The sequence below is a fragment of the Musca autumnalis genome, unplaced genomic scaffold (assembly GCF_047663935.1).
Source record: "Musca autumnalis isolate F117 unplaced genomic scaffold, ASM4766393v1 scaffold_4, whole genome shotgun sequence".
In the NCBI taxonomy this organism is placed as follows: Eukaryota; Metazoa; Arthropoda; class Insecta; order Diptera; family Muscidae; genus Musca; species Musca autumnalis.
The window spans coordinates 27,093,420-27,120,034 of NW_027411977.1; the positions used below are offsets into that span (position 1 = coordinate 27,093,420).

At 34.9% G+C, this 26,615-nt stretch overlaps 2 protein-coding genes across 2 annotated transcripts; one reads left to right on the forward strand and one right to left on the reverse strand.

Annotated features, from left to right (window-relative positions):
- The first annotated feature begins 9,954 nt into the window (after positions 1-9,954).
- On the forward strand, positions 9,955-10,925 carry LOC141404351 (methyltransferase-like protein 22). The gene is made up of 2 exons (XM_073987884.1): positions 9,955-10,712; positions 10,807-10,925. Exons 1-2 carry the CDS (start codon positions 10,107-10,109, stop codon positions 10,882-10,884), a joined length of 684 nt encoding a protein of 227 aa, XP_073843985.1. The 5' UTR covers positions 9,955-10,106; the 3' UTR covers positions 10,885-10,925.
- A 52-nt stretch (positions 10,926-10,977) lies between these two features.
- On the reverse strand, positions 10,978-15,739 carry Pdss2 (Decaprenyl diphosphate synthase subunit 2). Its single transcript, XM_073987883.1, has 4 exons — positions 15,053-15,739; positions 12,086-12,275; positions 11,460-12,012; positions 10,978-11,392 (listed from the first exon to the last, which is right to left on the reverse strand). The coding sequence occupies exons 1-4, from the start codon at positions 15,451-15,453 to the stop codon at positions 11,121-11,123; spliced, it is 1,416 nt and encodes a 471-aa protein (XP_073843984.1). The 5' UTR covers positions 15,454-15,739; the 3' UTR covers positions 10,978-11,120.
- Positions 15,740-26,615: the final 10,876 nt, after the last annotated feature.

A 26,615-nucleotide genomic window follows, 5' to 3' on the forward strand; every position in this document is an offset into this window, starting at 1 on the left:
ACTTCCTGACACCAATTGTTACGGAATTAGATTTAACTAATCTCCGTGTAGACGCTGTTTTATTCCCCGATACGATTTGTACCAAATAAAACAGGGTTCGTTTTAGATTACGTTTCTACAATGCTTTATTTACTTTATTACACTTATCCAGAACCGACTTTAATTACAAAGCACACAGCAAGTCTCTAGTTAGCACGCAGCTCTTATTTAACCGATCTGTTCAGTTCAACGCTTAAAACACAACTCCACAACTCCACTCAATGTTGCCATTCGTAACTCTATTTATACCCAAAATCTCCTTGGTCTAGAAATATCTAGAAATATGGCAACCTCTCGAATCTGTGCAGCGAACACACAGACGCACATTCGCACTAAGCGAACAACCATACTCACATACATACAAGTAGACAAGCACAGTAATGACGTAATTACAACAACAAACAACTACACGAAATACAAGAAGTAGGAACTAAACGATAATTACATTATTATGGCAAAACAAACAAAAGAATATTAACAAAAGGTAATGTAACGACTAGAATGATGAAGAGAGTTCTACATGGTAGTTGTTGTTGCTTAAATAAAGTAACTGCGTAATACAAACTTTACGTTATAATTCAAATTTTTAAATTAACGGAAATAAAACTAAACTAACATAAACCTATCAGTTACATTCGTAACAATATAAATAAACTATTAAAAATAGTAATTATCCTCCCTCAAGGAAAAATGCGCATAAGCAAGATAACTAATACTACACCACATTAGGCATAACCACAAAAAACTATTTTTTTTTTCTTTTATGACTGCCTTCTCAGAGGCATTAACGAAAATTAATGTATATGTACTAGAAAAATTCGTTTCAATAACACTATTTGAAATGCTGAAGAAGTTTGTTGGAGCACGTAGTATACGAAACACCAAAATTTTTTAACGCAGGGGGCAAAACATATATACGAGCCACTCTAACTAGGAATGACGTATCCATTAAATGAACAACTAGGGGAATTTGCAACTGAAAGCTTCTTGACGAATGAAAAAACACAAAGGACCATGATACAATGAATAGGTAGCAGCAACGGCGAAAATTACAACAACGTAACTTTTCTGGTAACATAATACGTCAAATTTTGTAAACAAGGCGAATAAAATTGGATTCGCCCTGACACTTTTGGTCTGTTCCTTTACTTTTGAAAGTGGTAAAACCGGCAAAAGTAGCAAAAGTTGTAAACTGCTCCCATGTGAATTGTATGGTGTCTGAAGTAAAGAAACGCTTTTCGAGTAAAAAGTTGTAAAACTTGAAGATTCTTGCACGTAAAGGAACAGAGCTTTTAATTTTACGGCAAATTTGATTAATTAATCAAAACAAAGAAATGTTTATAAGTTTGAAAATTGTTGACGCATTTTATTAAATTGATTTCGTTTGATTTTTAATCCTATATCGTGGAAAAATAAAAAACTACAACCATATACCACTGAGGCGATCCATGTGTCTGCGGGAAACAAAAGTTTGCTTGTTTAAATGCAGAATGCGTATGGTTTTTGGGATCCAGCTTTTTTATCAAATGTTTGTTCAATGACTAGATGAAATTTGACTGCAAATTTATCAGATATTAGTTGAATTATCTATGTTGTCATTTTGTGTTCCTTAAGGTATATTGATGAATCTGTCCAGGAAGTAATTTCGTTTTAGATGATAATGATTTCTTTACAGCAGCGATTGTTGAAGCTTGATAAAAGGACCGATCCGATGCTGATGTTTTCTTTCATACATATAAAAACCAAAAATGCTGTTCCCAGTGGTCAATGTTGTTTAAGAAAGTATACGTTGGATATTAAATATATTTTGTTATCAGGCGAAAGTCACACTGATACATTTCCCCTTCGAGTCTTATAGGTTTAAGGACACGCAACTGCTTTGATGGCAGCCTCACTTGCCATCACAGCAGGTGAGCGTTGAAATATCTATAAATATATGTAAAAATTACAAATTAAAATTACAAAAAATCAAATATTTTTATTCTAGAAAGTTAGCTTTTATTACTCAAAAATACCCAAAAACATCTTAAAATGCTTTTTGCATAGTGTCATCTAAAATATATTGCATTCTAGCTGCACCATGTCCTTGTAAAATCATGACTGTAAAAAGACATAGCCACTTGCACTCATGATTCACCTACTTTTTTGGCTACAAACAAAGATGCAGTCTGACATTTCTTGCACCCATGATTATCTTTTTGGATACAAACATTTTGCTGAGTAATTAAAATGCCATAAAATAAATTGTTTCTTGTGTTTTTAAGAATTTTATTTGCAAAAAAAGTTATTATAAATGTAAACATTGCTAAAATGTGAACATTTTATGAAGTAGATTCAAATCGGACATTGTCAAATGTGAAGAACGGAATGCATTTTTCATGACTCTGCGTACTGCGTGCACTACTTCACATAAAACAACTTCAAATAAATTTTGCTGGGATGTATTAGCCAGACGTGTTTAGCTTACATTGCAAGAATAATCATACTATTAAAAACCACTGTTTGGAAACTAAAATGTTAATCTTTATATTATAAATTTAACTTATTATTAGACATGCGTATTAAGGGAAAATATCAAAAATACCCCGGACAGGAAGTATGTACATACTCTAGAAAAAATATATATATTTGTAATATGGGCCACAAGATCAACAAACTACGAATTATTTTGAATTTTTGTTTAGGAGGAATGGACCGATATGGTCCATCTTCGACTGAAACTAAGTTCAGCTTGAAGAGAATATTACAAGATCCAAAGTTTAAACAAAACCGGTGCATCCATTACAGAACTACGGCTCGCTACAGCCGGGCAGACGGACGGAAACATATTTTCATCGTATGAAAGTACATATATCCCCGTTAGCCAAACGGTATCAAAATAAATATGGCAATAAAAAATAGCGAATGCTTTACCATGTTTTCATCTAATGTTTGTAAATAATTAAGGAATCATATCGACATATATTCACAAAAAATAACTATCCTATTCACGGATCCCAAAACCAATCATTTTCCCGGTTTTGATAGATAATACTTCAACTACTCGCCCTCATAAGATTGATATTCTATAAAACCATTATTAATTTTATAAGGTTTTTTTGCTTCTCCTGTAAAACTTGTTGGTTACGTCTTCGGGTATTTATGGTGACGATATGTTTTTGTACCAATGTTTAATTATGTCGAAAAATTTTTATTTTCGCTGAGTTTAGGGTTAAATAAATTGAAACTATTAATTTTTATATGTTAATAATAAAAATAATAATAATAATAATGGTGTTTCACATCTGCAAGAGTATACTAATGTTTCTATTTTTTGCGATAACATAATCGTGGTTAGAAATAGTAGCTTCTTGCAGGTTCTGGAAATGCATAATAAGCACATTTAACTAATAATATTACAAATAAGGTAAAAATTAATAAGTAAAAGCATACAGTAAATAATTACTAAAAATACAGGATATTTCATTAAAATTAGAGGAATTAAAGAGGATGAAGTATATGGGATTGATGATTTAAGACCAAATATGTTCAAATCGGAGAGGGAATCGGCAGTTAAGTGCAGACCTGAAATAGGGAAATAAAATTGTTAATGTACTAATATTATGAAAAAATAGCGAAAATTACCTTTAAACGTTGCTTATAATTTTATTTTTACTAATTTTTTGTTGGCCATTATACGTTCTTCCGCTTTTTTGACTTTTAAGCGGTTATAAATTTCGGGTCGAAGTGATCGGCACAAATTTTCGATTTGGGATTCAAACTCAATCCACAAATTGAACTCCATTCCGACCTCTTCTTTTCGTCTCTGGGCACACTAAAGAATGTTACATTTCCTTTAACATCTTTCTTTTTGCACAGAATGCACACTCTCATTTGTTCTTGTTTTCACACTTTATCACAGAAACAGAAAACTCGTTTTTACAATTCTTCTATTGAGTTTGATTGTTTTTTTATTATTTTTTATTTTTTGAAGTTTAAATTTCAGTTATGTATCTACAGGGCGAATTCAAATTACAACAATTGTTTTGACATATTATGTTACCAATCAGCTGGGCTGATGCTGCTACCTATTTATTGTATCATGCAAAGGACCTTACCAGAAATTTCGGACATTGAGAAACAATTAGCTTAAAAAACATGAGCAACAACCGACAGTTCAGAATGGAGGAAAACGAACAGCCCAGAAATTTGTGCACATACTGCGATATATGTGAACGGCTTTTCAAACCATAAATGTACCGCACCGCTCGGTTCAAAGACAGCTGTACCAAGTTCAAACAACATTGTGCCTTACCCGAATAAATTTCAAAACAATACAGTATAGATGGAAGAACAAGAGCCTTAACTAAACGCTCTTTGACAAAAGATGGCAAAGACAAATCAGTGCTGTAAAGAGATCTCAGGGCCCAATTTACTCTCGATACCACACGAGTTATATGCTGCGTAAAGGAAAGCTTATTGTCTAGTATAACACCGAGGCATTCAAGCTGCCCAACATATTCAATAAGCGCACCAGCATATATTACATGAACATTTATACTACTACACGTAGAAAACAAAAGAGCTTTACTCTTTAACGGATTAACCTTAAGCTTGCTGTAATCTATCCACTTATGCAGCAAATCCATAACTAGATCTACCTGAGATTGCAACACAGAGGGAAATCTCGAATCTCCTTTAAACTCTAACTGAAGATCATCAGCAAAAGCGAACGGGACACGCCAACTCTCCAACTTGGCAAAAAGATCGTTCATGTAAATAACAAATAGGAGAGGTCCCAAAACAGACCCTTGGGGCACTCCACTACTCACCGCAAGCTGGCCACTACACCTGCCACCCACACTAACCAACTGACGCCTACCATTTAGATAGGACCACAACAAAGAACAGGCACTGCCTGAAAAATTATACATGCATTGTAAGTCCAGCGACACATGAATACAAAACCGGGTACCACCATAATTAGCTCGAATTTCATCAGTCAAGCCTGCAAGAACTGTTGCTGCACTTCTTTTATTTCTAAACCCACACTGAGAATCATGGAAAAGGTAATTATTATCAAAGTAAAACAACATTTGTTTTTTTAGAATGTGTTCGTGTTTTAGAACAAACTGATAACATTGAAATCGGCCGAATCGGCAATTTTTACCAAAAAAGTAAAGGAACGGAAAATGGTCGATCTGGCAGCAATGTCAAAAACGAGACATAAAAAATCAATTTTCGTCTTTTATTTCACAGTTTTAAATTTAGTCTTGTCAGCGTTCTACTTTTTCTTCTGTTTTTCGTCCATTTTCTTCTTCATTGCGAAATAATCGTCAAACAAAAGTCGAAAAATCAGTTCTGCCATTTTTTACCTGCAGAAATTTTGCTGGTAGCCTTCGGTAGAAGAGAAAGCTATTTTCGCTCTCTCTCAAGCTGGAAACACATACAACGTTTGGGTAAAGTTTTGTGTCGTTTTGGCCGTTTTTACACTGTTGGGCATGATGCCGAAAAATTCAAATTCATTTGAAATATATGCCGACAAACAGATAAACGCTGGACTTTGGTATCGTCGTCGCCCTGTTGTTGTTGTTATTTTCTCGACGCCCAACGCAAAACTTTAATCAAACGTTGTATCTGTTTTCAGCTTCACTCTCTTAAAAATTGCTTCCAGCTTTGCCACTTTTCGGGGTTAAAGAACGCTTTGTTGGTTAAAAATGGTAACAAATACAACTCAACAACAACCACATAGAAATTTGTTTTTGTTTATAGTGTTATGCTATGTTTACATTTACGAAATCCACTCGATTTCATCTGTCAAATCCATAGGTTAAACGTCAAATGAAATCCAATGGATTTCAGATGAGATTTGATTTGACGTTTGAGCTATGGAATTGACAGATGAAATCGAGTGGATTTCGTAAATGTAAACTTAGCATTAGTGCCAAACGTATATGTAAACAAAATAAGGAAATGTCTATAAATTATTTGAATTTAAAAAACCATGGTTTAATAAGAAAGGTTAGCCAAAGCTTTATGTCAATTTAAATTTTTTCATTCGAGTATGCCTAAAACTTCGAAACAATATAAACAAACTGTGTATGTCTGTGTGGTGTTTGAATAATCTGCCAAACAATTTTAAAAACAATCGAATTCAATGATTTTTAAAATTGTTTTTAGACCATTTGTATGGAAGAAATTGGTGAGATTTGCATTGAAACAATCAGTTTATCATATTCACAACTCGATTATGTGGAGAAAGCTTAACACTTCATTCATTTTTCGCGTTTTTTATAAAATGCTCAAAAAATACATTGTAAACAAACCCACTTGTTGCTTTTATTTTGAAGTTTTAGGAATTCAAGAAAAACAAGGGTTCTATAGATTTTTTTCATTTAAATCTACCTCTTTACTTATACCATGTAAAAAACTAATAATTTTTCACATTTGATTGAATATTTTGGAAAACATTTTCAATTTGAATGTTTCCACCATGGCACAATTATGTTTGGTTTACATTCGGCGTCTTTTCGTGATTTCGAAGGCGTTTCGTGATTTCGCGCGGAATCAAGCAAAAATTATCATGATTTCGCATACAAAAATGAAATCATCTCAATTCGTGATTTCAGCGAAATCACAGTACACATGATATACAACCCTGCTTTTGCCTGAAAAAGTACCAAAAGTTGCAACACTTTTCACGTATCACAATAAACAAGGTAGATGGTCAGTTGCTGCAACAAAAAATTTTATTATCAAAATTTGTAAGCAATGTGAAAAAATATGAAATTACTTTGTTAAAATGCTGTTTTTCATTGTGTTCCCCTACTTTTTAGTGGTTATGTTAGAAAAAAGAGCGAATTTCTTAAAAAAGACGGGAACGGAAAAATGACGGAAATTGCAAAAACTCAAGCAGAAATGTCAAAATAAACGTATCAGCTATCGTAGTTAGATGCCGACGAACATGCTGCTAGTTTCTAATATGCCAAAATTGTATAGCAGAAAATAGGAGAATAGAGTGTTATTCGGCGCTGTTATTGTTTAAAGAGAAGTGCAAGTCTTGCTAGATTTCGGAGTACGGGAAATCATTTTTAGCACTGAACGGGTAAACTACTTCAAGTAATAATATTTTGCAGGTTGTTGTTGTTGTTTTTTTGTCAACGCCCAACGCAAAACTTTAATCAAACGTTGTATCTGTTTTCAGCTTTAGTCTCTTCCAATTTGTCCATTTGTTCCAGTTCAGGTAAAAATCTTCACCCACATATTAACAGCCCAATTCGATCACAATGTTTCACTTCAAATCCTACATCATGATTAAAGAGCACCACACCAAAATTGCCGCAATAGTCTTCATCAACTATACCGCCACCAACGTCATAATGTCCTTAAGGGCCTAACCTGTACCTGGAGAAATCCATCCGTAAGATCCATCCATCTATCCATCAGTTCAAACTATCTGCAAAATATATAAATCGGTTAAAAATAAAACAGAAAACAAATATTTGGCCTTACCAATCAACTAGGAATCATTGGAGTGTCGTAAGGCTTCTGGTATAGTTCCAAGAAGTGTCCATTTCAGGCACAATAACATTTCTGGTGTGTTTTACTTTTTCTTTTTTATTTGATTTTGAATTACTTGTCAATCAATGTATACAAACAAACAACTTCAAAACTGTTTTGACACAATAGGCGGACCACAAGAAAAAATTGTAATCAGCTGTTTGCTATGGCCTACCTTGCATGGTACAAACACACAGGTAGCCGCATCGGCAATTGTTGGTAACATAAGGTGTCAAAATTTGACATCAATTCAATGCAGTTGACACATTATGTTACCATCAGCTGGCATGATAATGCTACCTGTATTATTGTACCATGCTACCTTGTAATGATTGTACCATGGTAGAATAAAGTAAAGGTAGACCACAGCTAACAGCTGATTACATTTTTTTCTTTTTATGGCCTAATACTCCGGTTACACTATTGAAGGTTAACCCACTGGGTCTAATAGATCTAGTGGGTTATTCTTTGCTAGTTACACTTAGCTTTTCGAGGATATAAACTGTCAGCTGATGTTTGTTTACGTATACATACAAAATAAATAATAAAGTCGTGTTTTACACTTTTACAATTTCTCGTATGAGATATGGTCCCCTCTTTGCTCATATTGGTATATTTTTCACACAGGGATACACTTTTGTATCATGGTATCAAGCGTACTTTTTGTTAAAAAAGTGTCTAATTTAAAAAAATAAATAATTTTATGATTTTCAAATATCTTTAGATTCATTAACTCCATAAAATCTCATGCGACCAATCGTAAACGTGTAAAACACGACAAACTCTGTTGCAAAAACAGTTGCAACTTTTGGTACTTTTTGAGTAGAGTTGGATTTTTTTGCACAAATACCGAATACAACACTGTATTTTTGGTGGATTTGTGCCGGATTTAAAATAAACCCTGTCGTGAGAGGATTTAATTTTTGTATGGCAAATCTGGTCAGATTTGACCTCTACTTCATTGTACCATGGATTGTACCATGGTCCAAACATACTTTAAAAAATTTCATTTATGCTTTCTTAAATAAAACCGTTTTCAATGTTTACACAAAAATATCTATGTAACACATTTTGACATCACAAATAATTTATTTATTTATTTATTTATTTATTCATATTTGTATAACATAAAGCCTTAAAGGCCAAATAATTTGTATACATGACAAAGACTACCTGAGTTTATATATTATATAATTCAAAACTTATATCAAATAATAAATTTTCTAACAATTCTTTCAATTTACACGAAATACTCTCGTAATCTTGGCTCCCCAGCCAAAAAAATTCTTAGAACAAGATAAATTTTGTCCAATGAGCTATAACTCGATTTATGTAATATAATAATAAAAATATGGTCCTCTTCTAAGTTAAACTAAGTTTGGACCGATATAATAATTTGGACCGATTTTAATTTCGACAGACTGACTGACATGACTGTATCGACTCTGAATTTTATTCTGATCAAAAATATGTATACTAGAGTGGTTTAAAAATCCAAGTCGGATTTTTTATGCGGTAACCTCCTAAAATGGTTAGTTCAGTTAAAAATTAAGATTGCCAAAGTTTGAGCTCAATCGGAATATGTTAACACGTGCCACTGGGGCCTCAAAGTTCCCATGGACCCTTTATATAGCTAATATTAAAATTTGACCCGATTTTAAAAATTTTTTGTAGGATTACTAGTTTAGCCACTACAAAGAACTGGTAAACTGTTTTCATCGATTGGACAATAATTTCATTTCAACCGAATTCATTGGTTTTTTCCAATTTTCGAAAGCATACTTGCAAATAATAAATTAAATATTATGAAATAAGAAATAAATTATACTGTTTGGTATCTTCTGAGGAGCCTAGAACTCGAGGAAAAGCATTTTCCTGTTTTTATGCGTTTTTACACTTCAATAACCGTAACTATATAACCATAAGCTATATTTTTTAAAAGTGGTTAACAAACGGTTAGGTTAACTACTTTAAAAAAAAAAAAATAGAAAAATATTAGTCACTCATTTGCCGTTATAAAATAAAAATAGTAGATCAGACCATCTGCAATTTTTTTTAACTTTTGTATAGCAGTATAATTTTTCAAAACTTTTTTGAAGGATTTAGGGGGGGAGAGAAGGTTAATGCTAGGTTACATTTGCTAAATCTACTCGATTGCCTAAACTAATGAAATGCAACAAGTTTCTGATGAGATATCATTTGACGTATACACAAACGAATTGGTAGTTCAAATCCAATGGAAACGCCGTTTTAACCTAGCAAAAAGCTGTAATTTAAACAGCCTATAGTTTGTCGTAACAAAGAAGTTTGTTAAAAATCGGCAAAATGACTATAAATTGGTACTTCTGGCAACACTGCTTACAAGTGAAGCGCCGCCGTCGACGTTAAAATCGATTGCTTCGTTGTCTGTGAGGACGACACAATTCACTTCATCCGTTGGCAAAAATATATGTAAAAATGTTTAATAAACAAAAACATAGGCGAAATTGTTACATAAAATTCTTCATCCCAAGTTCAAGTTCACAAGCATGTATACAGTAACCTCAGAAATATATAAGGAAACAAATTTCAAACCTATTAAGGGAAAGGATGGCAAGGTAACATCGAAATTTGAATTTGTTTATCCCGCTGATGAACAAGAGGAGGTGGAAGGGAAGGTTTCAACAACCGTGGATAAAGATGGGGATTTGGTTGTTGCAAGGAAACGAGAAAAATGTGGCATAATTGAATTACTACATTCGGAGGCCACGGAAATAAAACTTGTTGGTCTCCAGGTATGGAGAGGTGCCTTATTATTAGCGGATTACATCTTTCACAGGCGTTACGAATTCAAAGATAAAAACCTTATGGAATTGGGTGCAGGTGTTGGCTTGACTAGCCTTGCTGCTGCCCTGTATGTGAACAAAGTTGTGTGCACTGATGTTGATATTGGCGGTATTTTGGACTTGATTAGAAACAATGTTAAGCTGAATCAAAAATTATGTGATACCAAGAAAATTGACGTGATGGAATATGATTTCATGAAACCTGTGAGTGAATATTCAAGAGACTTATTGATGGCCATTGATGAGAGTGACATTGTGGTAGCAGCTGACGTTATATACGATGATGACCTCACAAATGCGTTCATCAAGGTAATTGATGCAATTTTTCAACGAGAAGAAATAAGTGGGAGAAAGAAAGAAATATTTGTGGCCCTGGAAAAACGATATGTTTTCACATTTTCAGAAATGGATGCTGTGGCGCCAATGTTTGAATATTTTCTTAAACAAACTCTGCACAAACCCTGGACTTTTAAATATATAGAAACAGATTTTCCTCAGTATTTCAAATACGAACGTTGTAAGCATTTAGTTTTGTTGAAAATTACAAAGTCATAGAAAAAGTGAATTTGTGGAATTGTTTTGTAAATAAATACTAATGTGTCTTTTTGTTTATTTCGTTATAAATTACAAAAACACAACAATAAAATAATTTTTGTCTTTACAGTTATAAATTACTAAAACTACGTACTAATAAAAAAGGTTGATCTTATAGGTAGTTTACAAATCCTGCATAGCTAAGATGATGTTTTCCAATGCTTTTCTTGCATCGTTATTGGGAAAACTTTCAAGTACTTTTAGAGCTGCCGTTGTGTGTTTACGTTGCAATTGCTTTGTTTTCTCCAAACCAGGTCCTTGTAAAATAGCTTGATGAATTTTGTTGTAGTCAACATTGTCGACACAAACTTTGCCTTTTTCAATTTCGTCATAAAGTTTTGGATCATATTCCAAATGGAATAATACCGGGGCACTTACTAAGCTGAATGTGGTGTCTGCAATGTAATTTAAAATGAGAAAGGTGTTAGAATATACGTTTTGCAATAACATGTGGATGCTTACCATATGGAAGTGATGATAGTTGAAAAGGCTCAGCATCAATGCAAGCCTGCCATGCCAACGATAAGTGTTTTCCAAACAAATATGCCTTCTTTTGTAATTCTTCACTTTGTTGAGCCAACAGCAACGAAGCCGAACAAGATTTACCCAGCAAACTTCCAACATTTAAGATGTTACGTGCCTCCCACTCCTTTTCTGGATCACCCAAATATTTGTTAATGTTCATTGGCTTTAGAACATCTTCACGACAAAAATCAATATCAGTTGTGCTTATAGTTTTGCTCGTTTGTTGTTGTAATGGTTTAGTGCCAGGCCGTGATGGCAAGGGATTATTTTGTTCATCTCGTTCACCTATAAACTCCGATTCGGAAAAGTCACGCACAGTGGATGAAATAATTTCAACTACAACTTGATTTCTCAAATTGGCCATCTCTGCACTGGAATGACTTAGAAGATAATCACCAATCAATAGACCAATTTTATTGCCAAATGTCATGTCGTCATATGAAGAACTATCTTGACTAGCTTTTGTTGATCTTTGAAGGTTAACTAAACTCTGGAAAAAAAATTAAATAAACATTTGTTAGTTTTTTTGTTGTAATTTTGTGTATTTAAATAATGCAACTTACATTGTGTATCAGATGAGAGATACGTATCATTTCGGTTACCTCAACTAAACCTCTTTGACTATGTAAAACACCAGCACTTTTATCTTGTTCCATATCTGGTACAGATGGAGCATGACCGGCAGCTTTGGATATAAGTAGGACTATAAGGCCCCAGGCTTGCATGGTATTTTTGCCATTATATAAAAGGCCCCTAGAATGAAGGAGAAAATTATGTTATTTTTGGAATAAAATCAATATGGAAGATAACAAAATCTTGCAGATTCTACTAGCCTACAACGACCTAATAACAACATAGTATAGTCCAGTAATATGTGTCTTTACAGAATATCTATATGTCTTCTACCTTTAATTTAAAACCTTTGAAGATTATAAAGGTTTCTTATATCAGGTAATGACCTTCAGTTTCAAAGATCTTCCAGGAAATAAAAGTCCCTTCGTATGTATTTTGTGGGCAGAAGTCTTTTAAATGATTAATTAGAGCAGTTAAAAACATTCATCTATTTTTTCTGAATTCAGAATACAAACATTTAGAAGTTTAGGAGGTTCGACTGAGCAGTTAAAGAGGGCAGTGTGGTGTGGCGATATGTAACACAAGATGGGTTGATGTTTTGCACACTGACGCGAATCTTCTCAACACTCCTATACATAGAACTACCTTCAAGGGAATTGATCCGTAGTTCTTGTTCGTCTGGTTCGTTTTTGTTGGTTTCCCTGCATTTCAAAAAGATGTATATAGAGGATATTAAGTTGTTGAGCGTAGTGTGTCCGATGTGTGCATGATTTAGATTACTGGATTGTACTGTTTATTTGGTGGGATAGTGGGACTTGAACGCGGAGCTGCAGAAAGGTTGCCACTTTAAAGCTGGATGTTCATACTGATGTGCCAAGTGGATTAATCCGATCCCGCAATATGGTGGTTGGTTGTTGCACTGGCAGCGTCCTTGCCTAGTGATGCGTAGGGTCAAACTCGACATCTGGTAGGCATTTGTAACGACTTCCACTTAGGTCCAAACTGTGTTTGCATATTTTAGTCCTGAGCGGCTAACAGCTTTATATGTAGTGAACAAAATCTCCATGTTCTCGCCCCAAGTGTTGCCCAAGGTGGCTTTGAATTCCTTATTTCATTTTTGGAATTTGGATTTTACAACGACAACATGATTCGAGAAGATTTCTCCAAGTAATTTTGAGTTTTTGAGAATGTTGGTATTGACCTGTTGGTATTTTGAGAATGTTGGTATTGACCTGGCTCTAACCTTGATTTCCAATATCCTCCTTACCTCATTTGTTCATGACGTGAAGATGGTTACTGTAGATTTTAGCGCCACCAGTTCGGTGATGCTCACTTCGTTGGTCACAATGGTGCAGTTATCTGCTTATATTTTACGCCGTCTGAAGGGACAGGCAAATTATAAACGTAAAAGTTACTTAGAACGGGAGAGATAACACTTCCTGCGATACGCCCTTTCCTCTGAATTCCACTTTTGTCTACCTGCCATGACTATTTTAACCTGCATGGGTTCTTAGAATCCGCTATTTCGTTGACTTATCTCCGAGTCAGGAAATGGCACTGTGGTTGCTGTTGATGAGGAACTCTATTTGGGACTCATCACCTTGGAGCTCTGATTACAGCTATATAGTATACATATTTCTTGTTTCGGAAGTCCATACTTCCCCAGACATGGACCTTCAAAGTTCAAACTGATAAATTGTACATCCAGACTTTAATAGCATTGTATTGACTTCAATGCCGTGAGGGAGCAGGCCGAAGGTGCTTGTTCTGTTAGAAGATAGGAGAATGTGTATATACATATTTATGTATATTGTTACCAGTAGGGGAGAGAGTTTGCCTGTAAGTTTATATTCCGGGTTCTATGTATTTCGAAATCTTAGCTACATTCTCTGTTTGGAGTTTCTCTTTAGGAAGCTAATGTAATACATTTTTTTAAGTAAACAGTTCTCACTACAGGTCCAAATTTTGGCATAAAGCCAAAATAACAATTACAACCGACGACTTTTGTAATAGGAATATTTTCTAGGCTTTAATGGGCTCTAAAATAAATATTTGGATGGATTAATAGTTTAGTTTTTGGGTCAAAACAATCTTATTAAATTATACCTTCAGTGATGTGGAATGCAACAATTATTTGTAATGTGCAATAAAATGCAAGGACGGAACATACAAGTATAAACAGTTCAAATTTTCCATGCAAATAATTTTATTTGTCAACGTTGTTAAAAAATATAGCGCCAAAACAATGAAGCTTAGCACTACATCAACAGTCATTTTTGTATGATTATAGAAGCGAATAAATTTAGACTCTATTAACCTTGAGAGCTCAACCCAACGATTAAGTAAGTTAAGATATTTAAATATCATATGCATGTATTAGTGCATAGATTTGTATTACAAGATTATGATTTCGAAATTATAAACTTGTTTCTGCAATTAGGTCAATTGGCGCATCAACAAATTTTACAACGACTGATTTAGATTCTCTCGAGGCACCTGGAACATGAAAATATAATTAGGCTAAGCTTGAGGTTTTTCTCAAGAATTTATTCTACTTCAAGTATGCTTATATTCTACCAACCACAATTGCACCCGGAAGGCGAAATAATCGCGAACAAGATTTAATAAATGTCATCTTGGCCAAGCCTAGGTATAAAGCCATTTTTTTTAAAACGCTGTCTTTGTTGAATGTTAAGCCACCTTCATACCACAAAGTCTAGCTCATACATTATATAAATAATAACAACAACAAAAGAAGACGATTTTGTGTAAACAATGGTTAAATGCGCACATTTACATTCCATTCACACATAAATGAATGTCGCAATCATGCTCATCAACCACACTTCATGTGTTCGTTCATTCATATAGTACTACATATGAACAACAGACACATCTTCATCTGCTCTAAACTAGTAGGTAGGTAGGTAGTTATTTACTAAACCTGTCCAACTTACTTGGCTGTCTTTAACAGAGGATGACTGCTACCAACTAATTTACGCAAATACAATGCCACATTTGCTATTTCGTCGCTTAGTAGCCAGCGTAAACTTAAAAAGGATGTGGGATAGCCAACAATACGTTCTGCTTCGCTAACAGCACGATCCCAGTCATGTTTTGGTGGAGATGGTTTTACCGAGTTGCTGCTGGTATTGTTGATTGCAACAGTTGTTGACCAACGTTTTTGTGTTTGCTGTTGAGAAGACGACAATGCTTCTTGTTGTTGTTCGAAAGTGAAAGTTTTGTTCGTAAATAGTACAGGACTTGATTTCAAATGTCTATTGATTGCCAAATTTCTATTCACTTGTACTTGAATGGATTTTCTCCAATTTGACACCAATATTTTGCTTGACTGCATTTTGTTTTGCAATAATGTAATGTGGACTATGTAATCGTTTGTTTTTTATTTTCTTCTTTGTGGCAATATTTTGTTTTAGATTCGTACGAACGGAACTTTGACACGGAAACGCGTTAATGTTAACACCTGTAACAGTGAAACTCGACTCAAGCAAACTCTTTAACGGCTTAAAAATTGTCAAAATCTGGTTTCCAATTCGTTGATCAGCTGTTAGACATAAACACAACACACCTGTAGAGGAAATCGGTGTTGCCAGATTGACAGGTTAATGTTCAATGAAAACGTCGGCGATGAGACGTTGACATGCAACTTGGCGGTAATACCCCGGTTACACTTAACTGGATTAACCCAGTGGGTTTAGATTTCAAATGTCCATAGCGCAAACGTCAAATAAATCCTCATAAAGAAGGTTAAATCCGGCATTAATCCTCGTATACAACACTGTTTCCTGCAACATGTTGCTAGAAAATACAACAATTTGCAAGCTTACATAAGAAACAAGGTGGATGCATCGGTGAATTGCTTCTTTATGAGGATTTATTTAAAATATAAGGAAAGGAATTGACATTTGAAACCCAGTGGATTTCGTAAATGTAAACCGTATCTCTACGCAGCTGGATGTGTGCTGAAACACAATTTTCGTATGCTTTGACTTTTGACTTAAAGCCGGAAGAACATGCAACTTAATTAATTATCGCAGAAATCCTCTTATGCCAAGTTTACACTTGCGCTCTAAAATCCACTGGATTTCACGAAATCCTGAAATACACCCCGGTGTTTACACTTATTTTTTTGTTGGTTTCGAACATAATACAATAATCAAGGTAGATGCATATGCGCAGTTGATCGAACATGAATTTTCAAAACAAGTTGTTGTAAATTGAATTAGTCATCAAAAATATACGACAATATAGAACTTTACAACTTTATTTCGAAAATTATCGTAAAATTATCTATATATCGTATAAATTGTGTAGTACTAACAAATGATTTTATCGTTGATACATCATAATAATAAATTTTGATAGACAAAATTTGTGTTCAGAACTTGCAAAATATGAATACTTGCAGCAGTTTTCCCGCTTAGTGCTAAAAATGCGTTCCCGTACTCCGAAATCTAGCAAGATTTGCACTATTCTTTAAACAAAAATAGCGCCGAATAACACCCTATTTTCCTGTTTTCTGTCATACAATTTGGCATAGTAGACACCAGCAACATGTTCACTATCATCCAAATACGATAGCTGATACTTTGATTTTGAAATTTCTGCTGCAGTTTTTGCAATTTCCGTCATTTTTTCGTTCCCGTATTTTTTAAGAAATTTGTATTGGGAAGCAGTTTTTGACAATTCGCTCTTTTTTCTAACATTACCATTAAAAAAGTACGAGAACACAATGAAAAATAGCATTGTAACAAAGTAATTTAATACTTTTTTCACATTGTTTACAAATTTTGATACAAATTATTTTGTTGCAGCAATTGACCATCTACCTTGTTTATTGTGATACGTGAAAAGTGCTGCAACTTTTGGTACTTTTTTAGGCAAAAACAGGGTTGTCTATCATGTATACTGTGATTTCGATGTTGATTTCGCTGAAATCACGAAATGAGATGATTTCATTTTTGTATGCGAAATCATGATAAATTTTGCATGATTCAGCGCGAAATCACGGAACGCCTTCGAAATCACGAAAAGACGCCGAATGTAAACCAAACATTACTGTGACGAGGCCTTTAAACAATAAAACTCCTGTTATAGCACGGTTACACTACAGCTTTTTGCCGGGTTAACCCACTTCAATAGGATTTATTGCTTAATCTGGTCAAATTTGACCAGATTTACCATACAAAAATTAAACCTTCTCGTGGCTGGGTTTATTTTAAATCCGGCACAAATCCACTAAAAATACAGTGTTGTATTCGGTATTTATGCAAAAAAATCCAACTCTACTCAAAAAGTACCAAAAGTTGCAACTGTTTTTGCAACTGAGTTTGTCGTGGCTTACACGTTTACGATTGGTCGCATGCGATTTTATGGAGTTAATAAATCTAAAGTTTTTTGAAAATCATAAAATTATTTATTTTTTTCATTAGACACTTTTTTAAGAAAAAGTACGCTTGATACCATGGTAGAACAAATATAAGGTAAAGTCAATACTACAACAAATACAACTCAACAACAACCACATTGAAATTTGTTTTTGTTTGTAAACCTTAGTGTCAACGTACATGTAAACAAAACAAGGAAATGCCTATAAATTATTGGAATTTAAAAAACTAATAATTTTTCACATTTGATTGAATATTTTGAAAAACATGAATGAAAACTCGTTTGATTGTTTCCATATCATTCCACTAAATGCATAATTTCTCGCAGAAAGTAGAATACTTGCAAAAATGTTTCGGGTCGCTGGTAATTGATTGAAAAAAGAGAAGCTGTTTCAATCGTTTGCTTTTGAAAACAAAATATCTCATGTTTATTAGGGCTTTATTCTTTTCAAGTTTAACAAAATATCACACATATTAACAAATATTGTACCGCCTCTTTAAGCGGTGTTTTAGTGTGCGGCATGTCGTTCGGATCTGGAAGAGGTTACATGTCAATGATATGAAGCCGTCTTTATGGGAAATAGTTTTTTTTCTGATGAATAAATTTGTTCTTCAAAAATATATATCCCTAATATACATCGAACATAGAATAAGTCCCAATTTACATTGGGCGAGTTTACTTACGGCAATTGTCATTTTGTAGGAGAGAGAGGTGAGGCATATGGTAACCCTTTGCCTCTCAGCACCCTCTCTCACCAACAAACTGACAATTGCCGCAAGTAAACTCGCCTAATGTAAATTGGGACATAAATACATAAAATGTCGTATGGAATTTGACACTAACACTACAACCCAGTTCAGTCAGCTGGGTATTGCTGCTACCTTTTCTTGTTCTACCATGGCTTGATACCATGATACAAAAATGTATCCCTGTGTGTAAAATATACCAATATGAGCAGAGAAGGGACGATATCTTATACCAGAAATTGTAAAAGTGTAAAGGCCTGCGTACATAAGCTGCTCTGCCTGATTGCCTTGCTTTCCTGCTTCATTTTTGACATAATAAAAATAAAAGAATAAAGAAGGCCGAGGAAATTTCGAACTGGGTTGCCCTTTTCATTTTTATTCTTTTATCAGAAGTAAGCAAGGTAAGCAGGCAAGGCAGCTTATGTACACAGGCCTTAACACACGACTTTATTGGTTATTTTGTATGTATACGTAAACAAACATCAGCTGACAGTTTATATCCTCAAAAAGCTAAGTGTAACCAGCAAAGATTAACCCACTGGATCTATTAAACCCAGTGGGTTAACCTTCAATAGTGTAACCGGGGTATTAGACTATGAAGTTATACTATGATTTAAACTGTCAAACCCCTACAATATACGTCAAATAAAATCCAGTGGATTTAGAACTACGATTTATTTGACGTATATACTATGGAATTGACATTTTTTTGAGACGAATTCAATTCACAACAACTTCTTTTGACGTTTCAAATTCGATCAGATGGGCTCATGCATCTACCTTGGTAATTGTGCTATGAACAAAAATCAGCTGACTGTCATTTAGATCCTCCAAATGTATATCTAAATGCAATGAGATTTGTACTGGATTTATTAAATCCAGTTGAGGTTTTATGGCTAGTCTGAATGAGCTATAACATCTGTTTGGAAAAGGTTTGTTTTTTCCATCTGCAAAACCCTGAGAAGAAGATTTTTCAATCAATTGAACCCTGGAAAGTTTTATTTATATTTTTAGGGCAAATAAAGTATTATTGAAATAACACGTTTTAGGTGCCAACAAAAGCTAATAGGAAAGTAATTATGCGCTCTGCCTGTAGAAATATATTTAAGGAATATAATATACCACCAGATGTCTCCAAAAAGTCCAAGAGGACGGCTAAACACAGCGTTAAATCAAGACTAAATACATCTTCCGCCACCGAACCGGATGAGTCTATAGAAACTTTCAGTGATGATGAGAATTTGACACCCAGAAAACATGCGTTTGTACAAATAAGACGATCCTTTAAATTACCTCTAAAGCTAACAAAGATACGTAGGAATTTACAGCAAAATGTTAGCTCTTCCACACCGCAACAACCGCAACAACATCAGCAAGAATCCACTAACGGTCGATGGATACGAAATGGTGAGATTATGTGCACACCGCCAGAAGATGATAGTGATGATGATGATGGTTTGATGCCAAGACCGATTGTCATTAAACAAGAACCCCTAACACAACCCAGTGAAGAGTTGCAATTGTCTTTGCCCTGTTCAAGTTCATCAATTGTGTCCAGCGTTAATAGCATAACTCCACGCTTACGAACAAAAATGTCATCTGATGAGTCCTCTATTGAATCAGGTGAAGAGGATACATCGCAGCATTCTAATTCTGTAAGAAGAAGAAAATCTTCGTTTACATCAAGTGGTGGCTTGAATTCGTCGAAACGTTCGAAAAAAGAAATTATGTCTAGATATAAACCTCTAGACATTACTATCACTAAAATGAGTTCTTCACCAAAAAGAAGGACGTCTCCTCGTAAAAGAACAGGCACATCAACACCATCGAGCAGTAAAATAAAAACACGATCTCAGACATCGAAGGCAATGAACAATGATTTAAATATGTCTGTTTTGGCATCGGACGAAGAACCCTTCAGTAGTCTCGCAAATGATAGATCTTTTGTTTGTAGTTCACCCCAACCTACCCAGATTATAAATACCCCTTCGAATACACCATCGCCACGAAAGCGACCCTCCGAATTTGATCTTATGATTGGGTTAATCGAAAAAGAGAATTCAATGAAGAATAACTCTCCTAAGAAGTCCCCAAGAAAATCTTCTAAAAAATGTTTACCCGGAGGTTATATGGAAATATACAATCGCGCCTTGATCAAAGCTAAAACTGATGCCAAATATTTCAAGCATGACAAAAAGTATGGTTTAAGAAATGATCTTATTTTGCGTATACTAAAATTGGAAGTTCAGCACAATATTCATGTGGCCCATGTACAAGTGGATAGTGAGGAATGCAATGATAAAGAATGTGCAAATAACAATGACGTTTTTTACATTGTTTTACCAGCTGAAATTAAAGCTCAAACTAAAATTGATTCAAAACTTGAAGCTTTCTTTGATGAAACCACACAACCGTATAATTTGAAATCGAAAGATGGTAATAATACCAAAGTTTATATAGAACCTTATAAATTGATGTTATTATAAACCATGTTTAGTTGTAAGTCGTTGCTAAGAAAGCTCCTATTTTCATTGTTATAACTACTATTAGTGTTCATTTTTTTTTTGTAATACATATTGAAGAAAAATATGCAATAAAAGAAACGTTTTTAATTTCGTTAGTAAAATCGACTTAATACTGTGGTATGTTGCAGAGATTTCATAAAAATTCGAAATAATTTAGATATTAATTAAGATATTAAAATTGCGGTAATATTTTTCATCAGCTGCAGTGATATGATATATGTATGTGATAAGTTTCTTTGTGACTCCATAGTTAATAAACTCTCTCTCTCTTAAATCAAGTGTAGAAAAAATGTAGAAAATATTGTGCAACAACTAAGTCGCTCTCGAAAGCTGCACAAAAGGTACGGTCATAACTTTAAACAACATAGCAGTGCCTGAAGACCCAAAGGGATAACAGAAGTATGATAGTTCATAGAGCACCCAGTAAGTGCCAGGTCCAAAAGGAGTGCTTAAGCAACTGGGTGAAGTTATGTACCTTATGAATGTGGTCAACCTAAAGCCTGGAAAGTAATTTGGGTGGTGTCGTTACCGAAGTCAGCCAAGAAGGTCGGCAGAAGTGAATCTTAGGTATTTATGAATCGTACTGATCTCCCTTCTGCTGGGTGAAGAAAATTTAAGGATTACATCTCCCCTCCATGGAAAGCAGGTCCACAGTATCCGAACATCGGAATGGATACAGGAACAAAGTACAGCACGACAATTACATTTAACAACCATGGTATCCTGTTCGAAGACATAGAAAAGACATCCCTTCAGCCGTACTTGAACTTGTGGATAATTTAATTTATGTATGTGGAGTTTTTTTCTCAATATTTTACCTGTAGCAGGAATGAATAAACTTTTGCCTATTGGTGTGTGTGTTTTAAGTTCGCTACACATTGACGGCAAACACTTTGATCGGAGTCAAGAATTAATCCACCGAAATTAGGTGGGCTCAAATTGAAAGATGGGAAAGATATTTGCATAGATATCCCAAACATCTACAATACACGCTGGAAAACTCGTGCTATTCTAGCTTTTCTTGCGTTTATTCTGATAACTGAAACATGGAAAATGTTGGGTAAAATCTGTTCATTAATTTTCTACTCATTGACTGATCATTGGTTCAGTAATCTCCGTTGGTTTGGCTTGGCTGGTGGGCACGTTCAATAAAGAAAGGATCAACCGATTTGGTTCAAACTGAAAGATTGGTCCACTACTTCGGATACCAGTTTCACAAAGATTCCAAAATATATGAAAAAATGTCTCAAATGTTCAAAATATAAATAAGGTTCGAATATGGATATAGTCCAATCCTACGGGTATATCCCACACAAAATTAGAATTCTTTTGCAAAAGTTCAGTTTTGGATCATTTTAAATTTGCCTTGCGGCTCCTATTACTACGGTACAATTTTTTTCGAGGCAAGACAATACATCATGAGATAATTGAACGAGCTCTAGCATACTCAGCCGTCACCAACTGAAAATGGCTGATGTGCACGATAACTTACGAATTGAGTATCTGATTTGGCCGAAATTTTGCCCAACGTGAAAATTCTTCTAAATATACATACATATGTATGAACATTACATGTAAAAAAATCTATGTATGTACATATATCTGACAACACCAGTACCTCCCTCACAAAAGTTCAAAATTTTCGACTAAGTGAAGTTTAAGGGCGGTTAGTAAAAAGTGTTGATATTCTTACAGAAAGTACTCCTTGCGGCTCCGTTTACAACGATATGTTTTTCGTGGACAAGCCCATGCTTCCTGACATAATAATAATTGTTCCACAAACATCCTAGGCGCACAAGGGAGACTTCTCCCATATCAATGAGTGCAATACTGAGGAAATGTTGCCATGCTGACATAATGGTCTAAAACTTCTAACTAATATGGGGACCAACTGAAATGATTATTTTAACCTTTATAAATTGGTGTCGCCTGATAACTATTGATAGGAATGACCTCCCAATTCCAAGATGGACTACAACTTGTAGAGAAATTTTACATGGCTGAAATATTCAAGAAATGTCGCCAACAACATTTTTTTTGCAAAAGTTCAGTTTAAGAAGGGAGAAGTTTAAGGCCTATTCGTTAAAAGTTTCGATATTTTCAAGGAAAGTACTCCTTGCGGCTCTGTTTACAGCGATATAATGTTTTTAGTGTACAAGCCCATGCTTCCTGACATAATAATAATTGTTCCACAAACATCCCAGGCGCACAAGGGAGACTTCTCCTATATCAATGAGTGCACCCCGATTCATATTACCGCAATGATGTGGGACCTACAGTATATCGCCAAGTCCGAACGGAGTGTTCTAAGACACCACTTGTAGGAAAGTTTTACATGGCCGAAATACTAAGGGAATGTTGCCAACTTTAGTGAGCGGTATTTTGCCACCGCTGACAATTTGATGTTGCCTAGCCGGGGAATCGAAACCACGACCTTCAGCGTGCAAGGCGGGTGTGCATACCATTGCACCACGGTGGCACCCATAGTGGCCCAAAACCTTTACCTTATACGGTGACCAACTGAAATTACCATTTTAAACATTGCAAATTGGTGCCTCTTGATAACTATTGATATGAACGACTCCCGATTCCAAGATGGACTATGTCGGTACCCCTTTTTAAACACCACTTTCGTAAAAGTACAACTCTTTTTCGCTTTAAAACCCTTTAAGGTCACTCCGATCGTGCTGAAATTTTAATAGGGTGAAATTTTTGTGATAATACTTTCTGATATATGGGTCTCAATACTTTCAGAGATATACCAATAATAAATAAGGGCCAAGTTTTCGATGTTCCATTTGTATAATTTTATTATACCCTCCGCCATAAGACCCTATAAAGTGTTTATATTCTTGATCAGTATAAAATTTCAAGTCGAAATAACGATGTCAATCCGACTGTTTGTTGAAATCAAGATATGGCTTGCACTATTTAAGATAGAGCCAAATAATTCGGTACAGAAGTTTTTATTAGCCCAAGGATGTTTGGTATTGAATATGGTTTATCGGTCCGCGTTCCGATATTGCCCATATAGAATTGCACCGAATTATGCAACCGTAATTGCTAGCAATTGGAATTTAGTCATGGTAGAACAATACAATATATTGTTACGGAATTAGATTTAACTAATGTCCGTGTAGACGTTGTTTTATTCCCCGATACGATTTGTACCAAATAAAACAGGGTTCGTTTTAGATTACGCTTCTACAATGCTTTATTTACTTTATTACACTTATTCGGAACCGACTTTAATTACTAGCACACAGCTTGTATCTAGTTAGCACGCAGCACTTCTTTTACCGATCTGTTCAGTTCAACGCTTAAAACACAACTCCTCCGTCATTGCCAGTTCCCCTGCATTTATATCCCAAAGTCTCCCTGTTCGAGAAATATCTAGAGCATATGGCAACACCTCGAATCTGTACAACGAACACACAGACGCACATTCGCACTAAGCGAACAACCATACTCACATACATACATGGGGGATGATCAATGACGTAATTACAACAACAAATAAATGTAAGAAAAGAAGTGACAAACTAAACAATAATTACATGACTATGGCAAAACAAAATAAAAGCACATTAATGAAAGGTAAAGTAACATCCAGAATAATGAAGAGAGTTCTACATGGTAGTTGTTGCTGCTTAAATAAAGTAACTGCGTAATAAAAACTTTACGTTACAATTCAAATTTTTAAATTAACGGAAATTAAACTAAACTAACTTAAACCTATCAGTTACATTCGTAACAATATGGTAAAAACCAAAAAAATTTTACAAACGATGAATCCGAATTTCACCTTTCAGAATTCACGTGGACATATTCTATATAATATGACTGAATTTATTGAAAATGAGGGTCTCATAATAATTTACGTGTAAGCTGTCTTGGCATCAGTGTAGAAAAATTGGTTGAGGCCAACAAGTTTTTTATGTTGCTTTTCGATTTCTGGTTTAGCCTTACATTTCATGGGCCTATGCCCAAAGGAAGAATCAAAGAAAAATCCATGAGCAACATGATACTAGTGTTCGATTTTTCGATATATCCACTGCATCTACCTAAAATTAATGCTGATATTTTGAAGCCTTAATTTCGGAGTTTTTTTTTTGATTTTTTTTTAATAATCCGGACGCGCAACAGGATAATATTCAAAACTGACAATAGCATTACATATATCGCCATTTTACGTGGTTTAAAGTGTATCTCATGAGTGTACTCCTTACAACTCCAAAGGCCAAAATTTGATGCGTAAATTAAACAAGTAAAAAAGTATCAGTCGGCTTGGCCGACAGAGATATACCCTCAGCCTGTGAACATTGAAACACTTTTTTCCCAAAAAAATATGTATATAGAGGGGTTTAAAAATTTTCGGCGTATAAACCGACAAAAATGTTGATAAGGATTAAAGAGCAAAAGTTTTGCGGATTAGATACTTAAAGGAATGGATCGACATTGACCATTATGGAAGTGGATCTCCAGGCACTACATATGGTGCCATAGGGGGTTTTTACACCTTTCGGGCTGTTTGCTCATGAAGTGTGGACTTGCCCCCTGAAAAAAAATTTTACCAACTTTAGTCCATATTTGAACCTGATCTATATCTGGTAGATATATTAGGATGTGCAAAGTATGGACCAATTCGGCTACTCCCTTCAAGAGTTAACGTACGAACAATTTTTCCCGAACATTTTGTAACTTTTGTGGGGGAGGTACCTGAAGGAGTGGACCGATATGGCTTATCTTCGAACTTAAACTATGTTTGGACAAAATATTACTAAGGCCAAATTTTGGACCCAATCGGCAGATCCGTTCGAGAGTTATCTTGCGCTCCAACCACCTCACGCGGTGGCATAGGGGTTTTGTGCAACTTTCAGGCTATTTTCTCAGGAAGTATGGACTTGCGCCTGATGAAACTTGTACCGTCGTATGGGGGGCAGTGAATACAAGTTGCTAAAACAAAAATCAAAGCGATTTGAGAGCAGGTCCTAAACTGAACTTATCCGAAATTTTGTGTGGAAGGTACCCGAAGAAGTGGACCGATTGAGTCCATATTGGAACCTCATCTAAGTCTGGTAGACATTTCACGATTTGCAAAGTATGGACCAAATCGGTTACTTCCTTCAAGAGTTATCGTACGTACAAATTTTCCGAACACTTTCGATTTTTTGTAGGGGAGGTACCGGAAGGAGTGGACCATATAACCCTTCTTCGAACTTAAACTAAATTTGGACAAAATATTACGAAAGCCAAAGTTTGGACCGGATCGGTTGATCCGTTCGAGAGTTATCGTTCGCTCTAGCCAGCCAGACAGACAGACGGACGGACATTGCTCAATCGACTCCAAATTGTCTGGAACACATTTCGTCCAAACATACTTGGGGTCTAAAACCATTCAGCCCAATCATGAATATCAACTCCCCGCGAGTTTTCTCACCTTCCCCTTTAAATTGAAAGGGCAGAAAGACAAAGCTCACGGTGAGTTGACATTCGTGATTACCCTGATTATTTCGATGAGGCACATATTGCCCTATGAAAGTGTATATACCCTCGTTAGCATAAATGCTGAGGGTATAAAAAATATATACATATATATTTTTTTGCGTGTAAAGTTTACAATTTCCTCTGAACCTCTCGTGAACTTAGTGTTTTTACGAAACGGATATAATGGGTCCTTCCTTCGAATCCATCTACTAAAACGGCGGATATACATAGATACCTTGAAAATAGGAAAATGCAAAAATACTAAACCGCGAATTTTCTTTAAACTATTTTTTTTATTTTGAAAATTTTGCATATTAGGGCGAAAACCTTTTTAAAATTAATTTTAAATTAAT

What these genes read in the sequence shown, in the direction of transcription:
- LOC141404351 (XM_073987884.1), top strand. Translation starts at nt 10,107, where the DNA reads ATGTATACAGTAACCTCAGAAATATATAAGGAAACAAATTTCAAACCT. An exon ending in TCACAAATGCGTTCATCAAG is followed by an intron (nt 10,713 to 10,806) that starts GTAATTGATGCA and finishes TCACATTTTCAG; the next exon opens with AAATGGATGCTGTGGCGCCA.
- Pdss2 (XM_073987883.1), bottom strand. Translation starts at nt 15,453, where the DNA reads ATGCAGTCAAGCAAAATATTGGTGTCAAATTGGAGAAAATCCATTCAA. An exon ending in TCTCTCATCTGATACACAAT is followed by an intron (nt 12,013 to 12,085) that starts GTAAGTTGCATT and finishes TTTTTTTTCCAG; the next exon opens with AGTTTAGTTAACCTTCAAAG. An exon ending in ACTATCATCACTTCCATATG is followed by an intron (nt 11,393 to 11,459) that starts GTAAGCATCCAC and finishes ATTACATTGCAG; the next exon opens with ACACCACATTCAGCTTAGTA.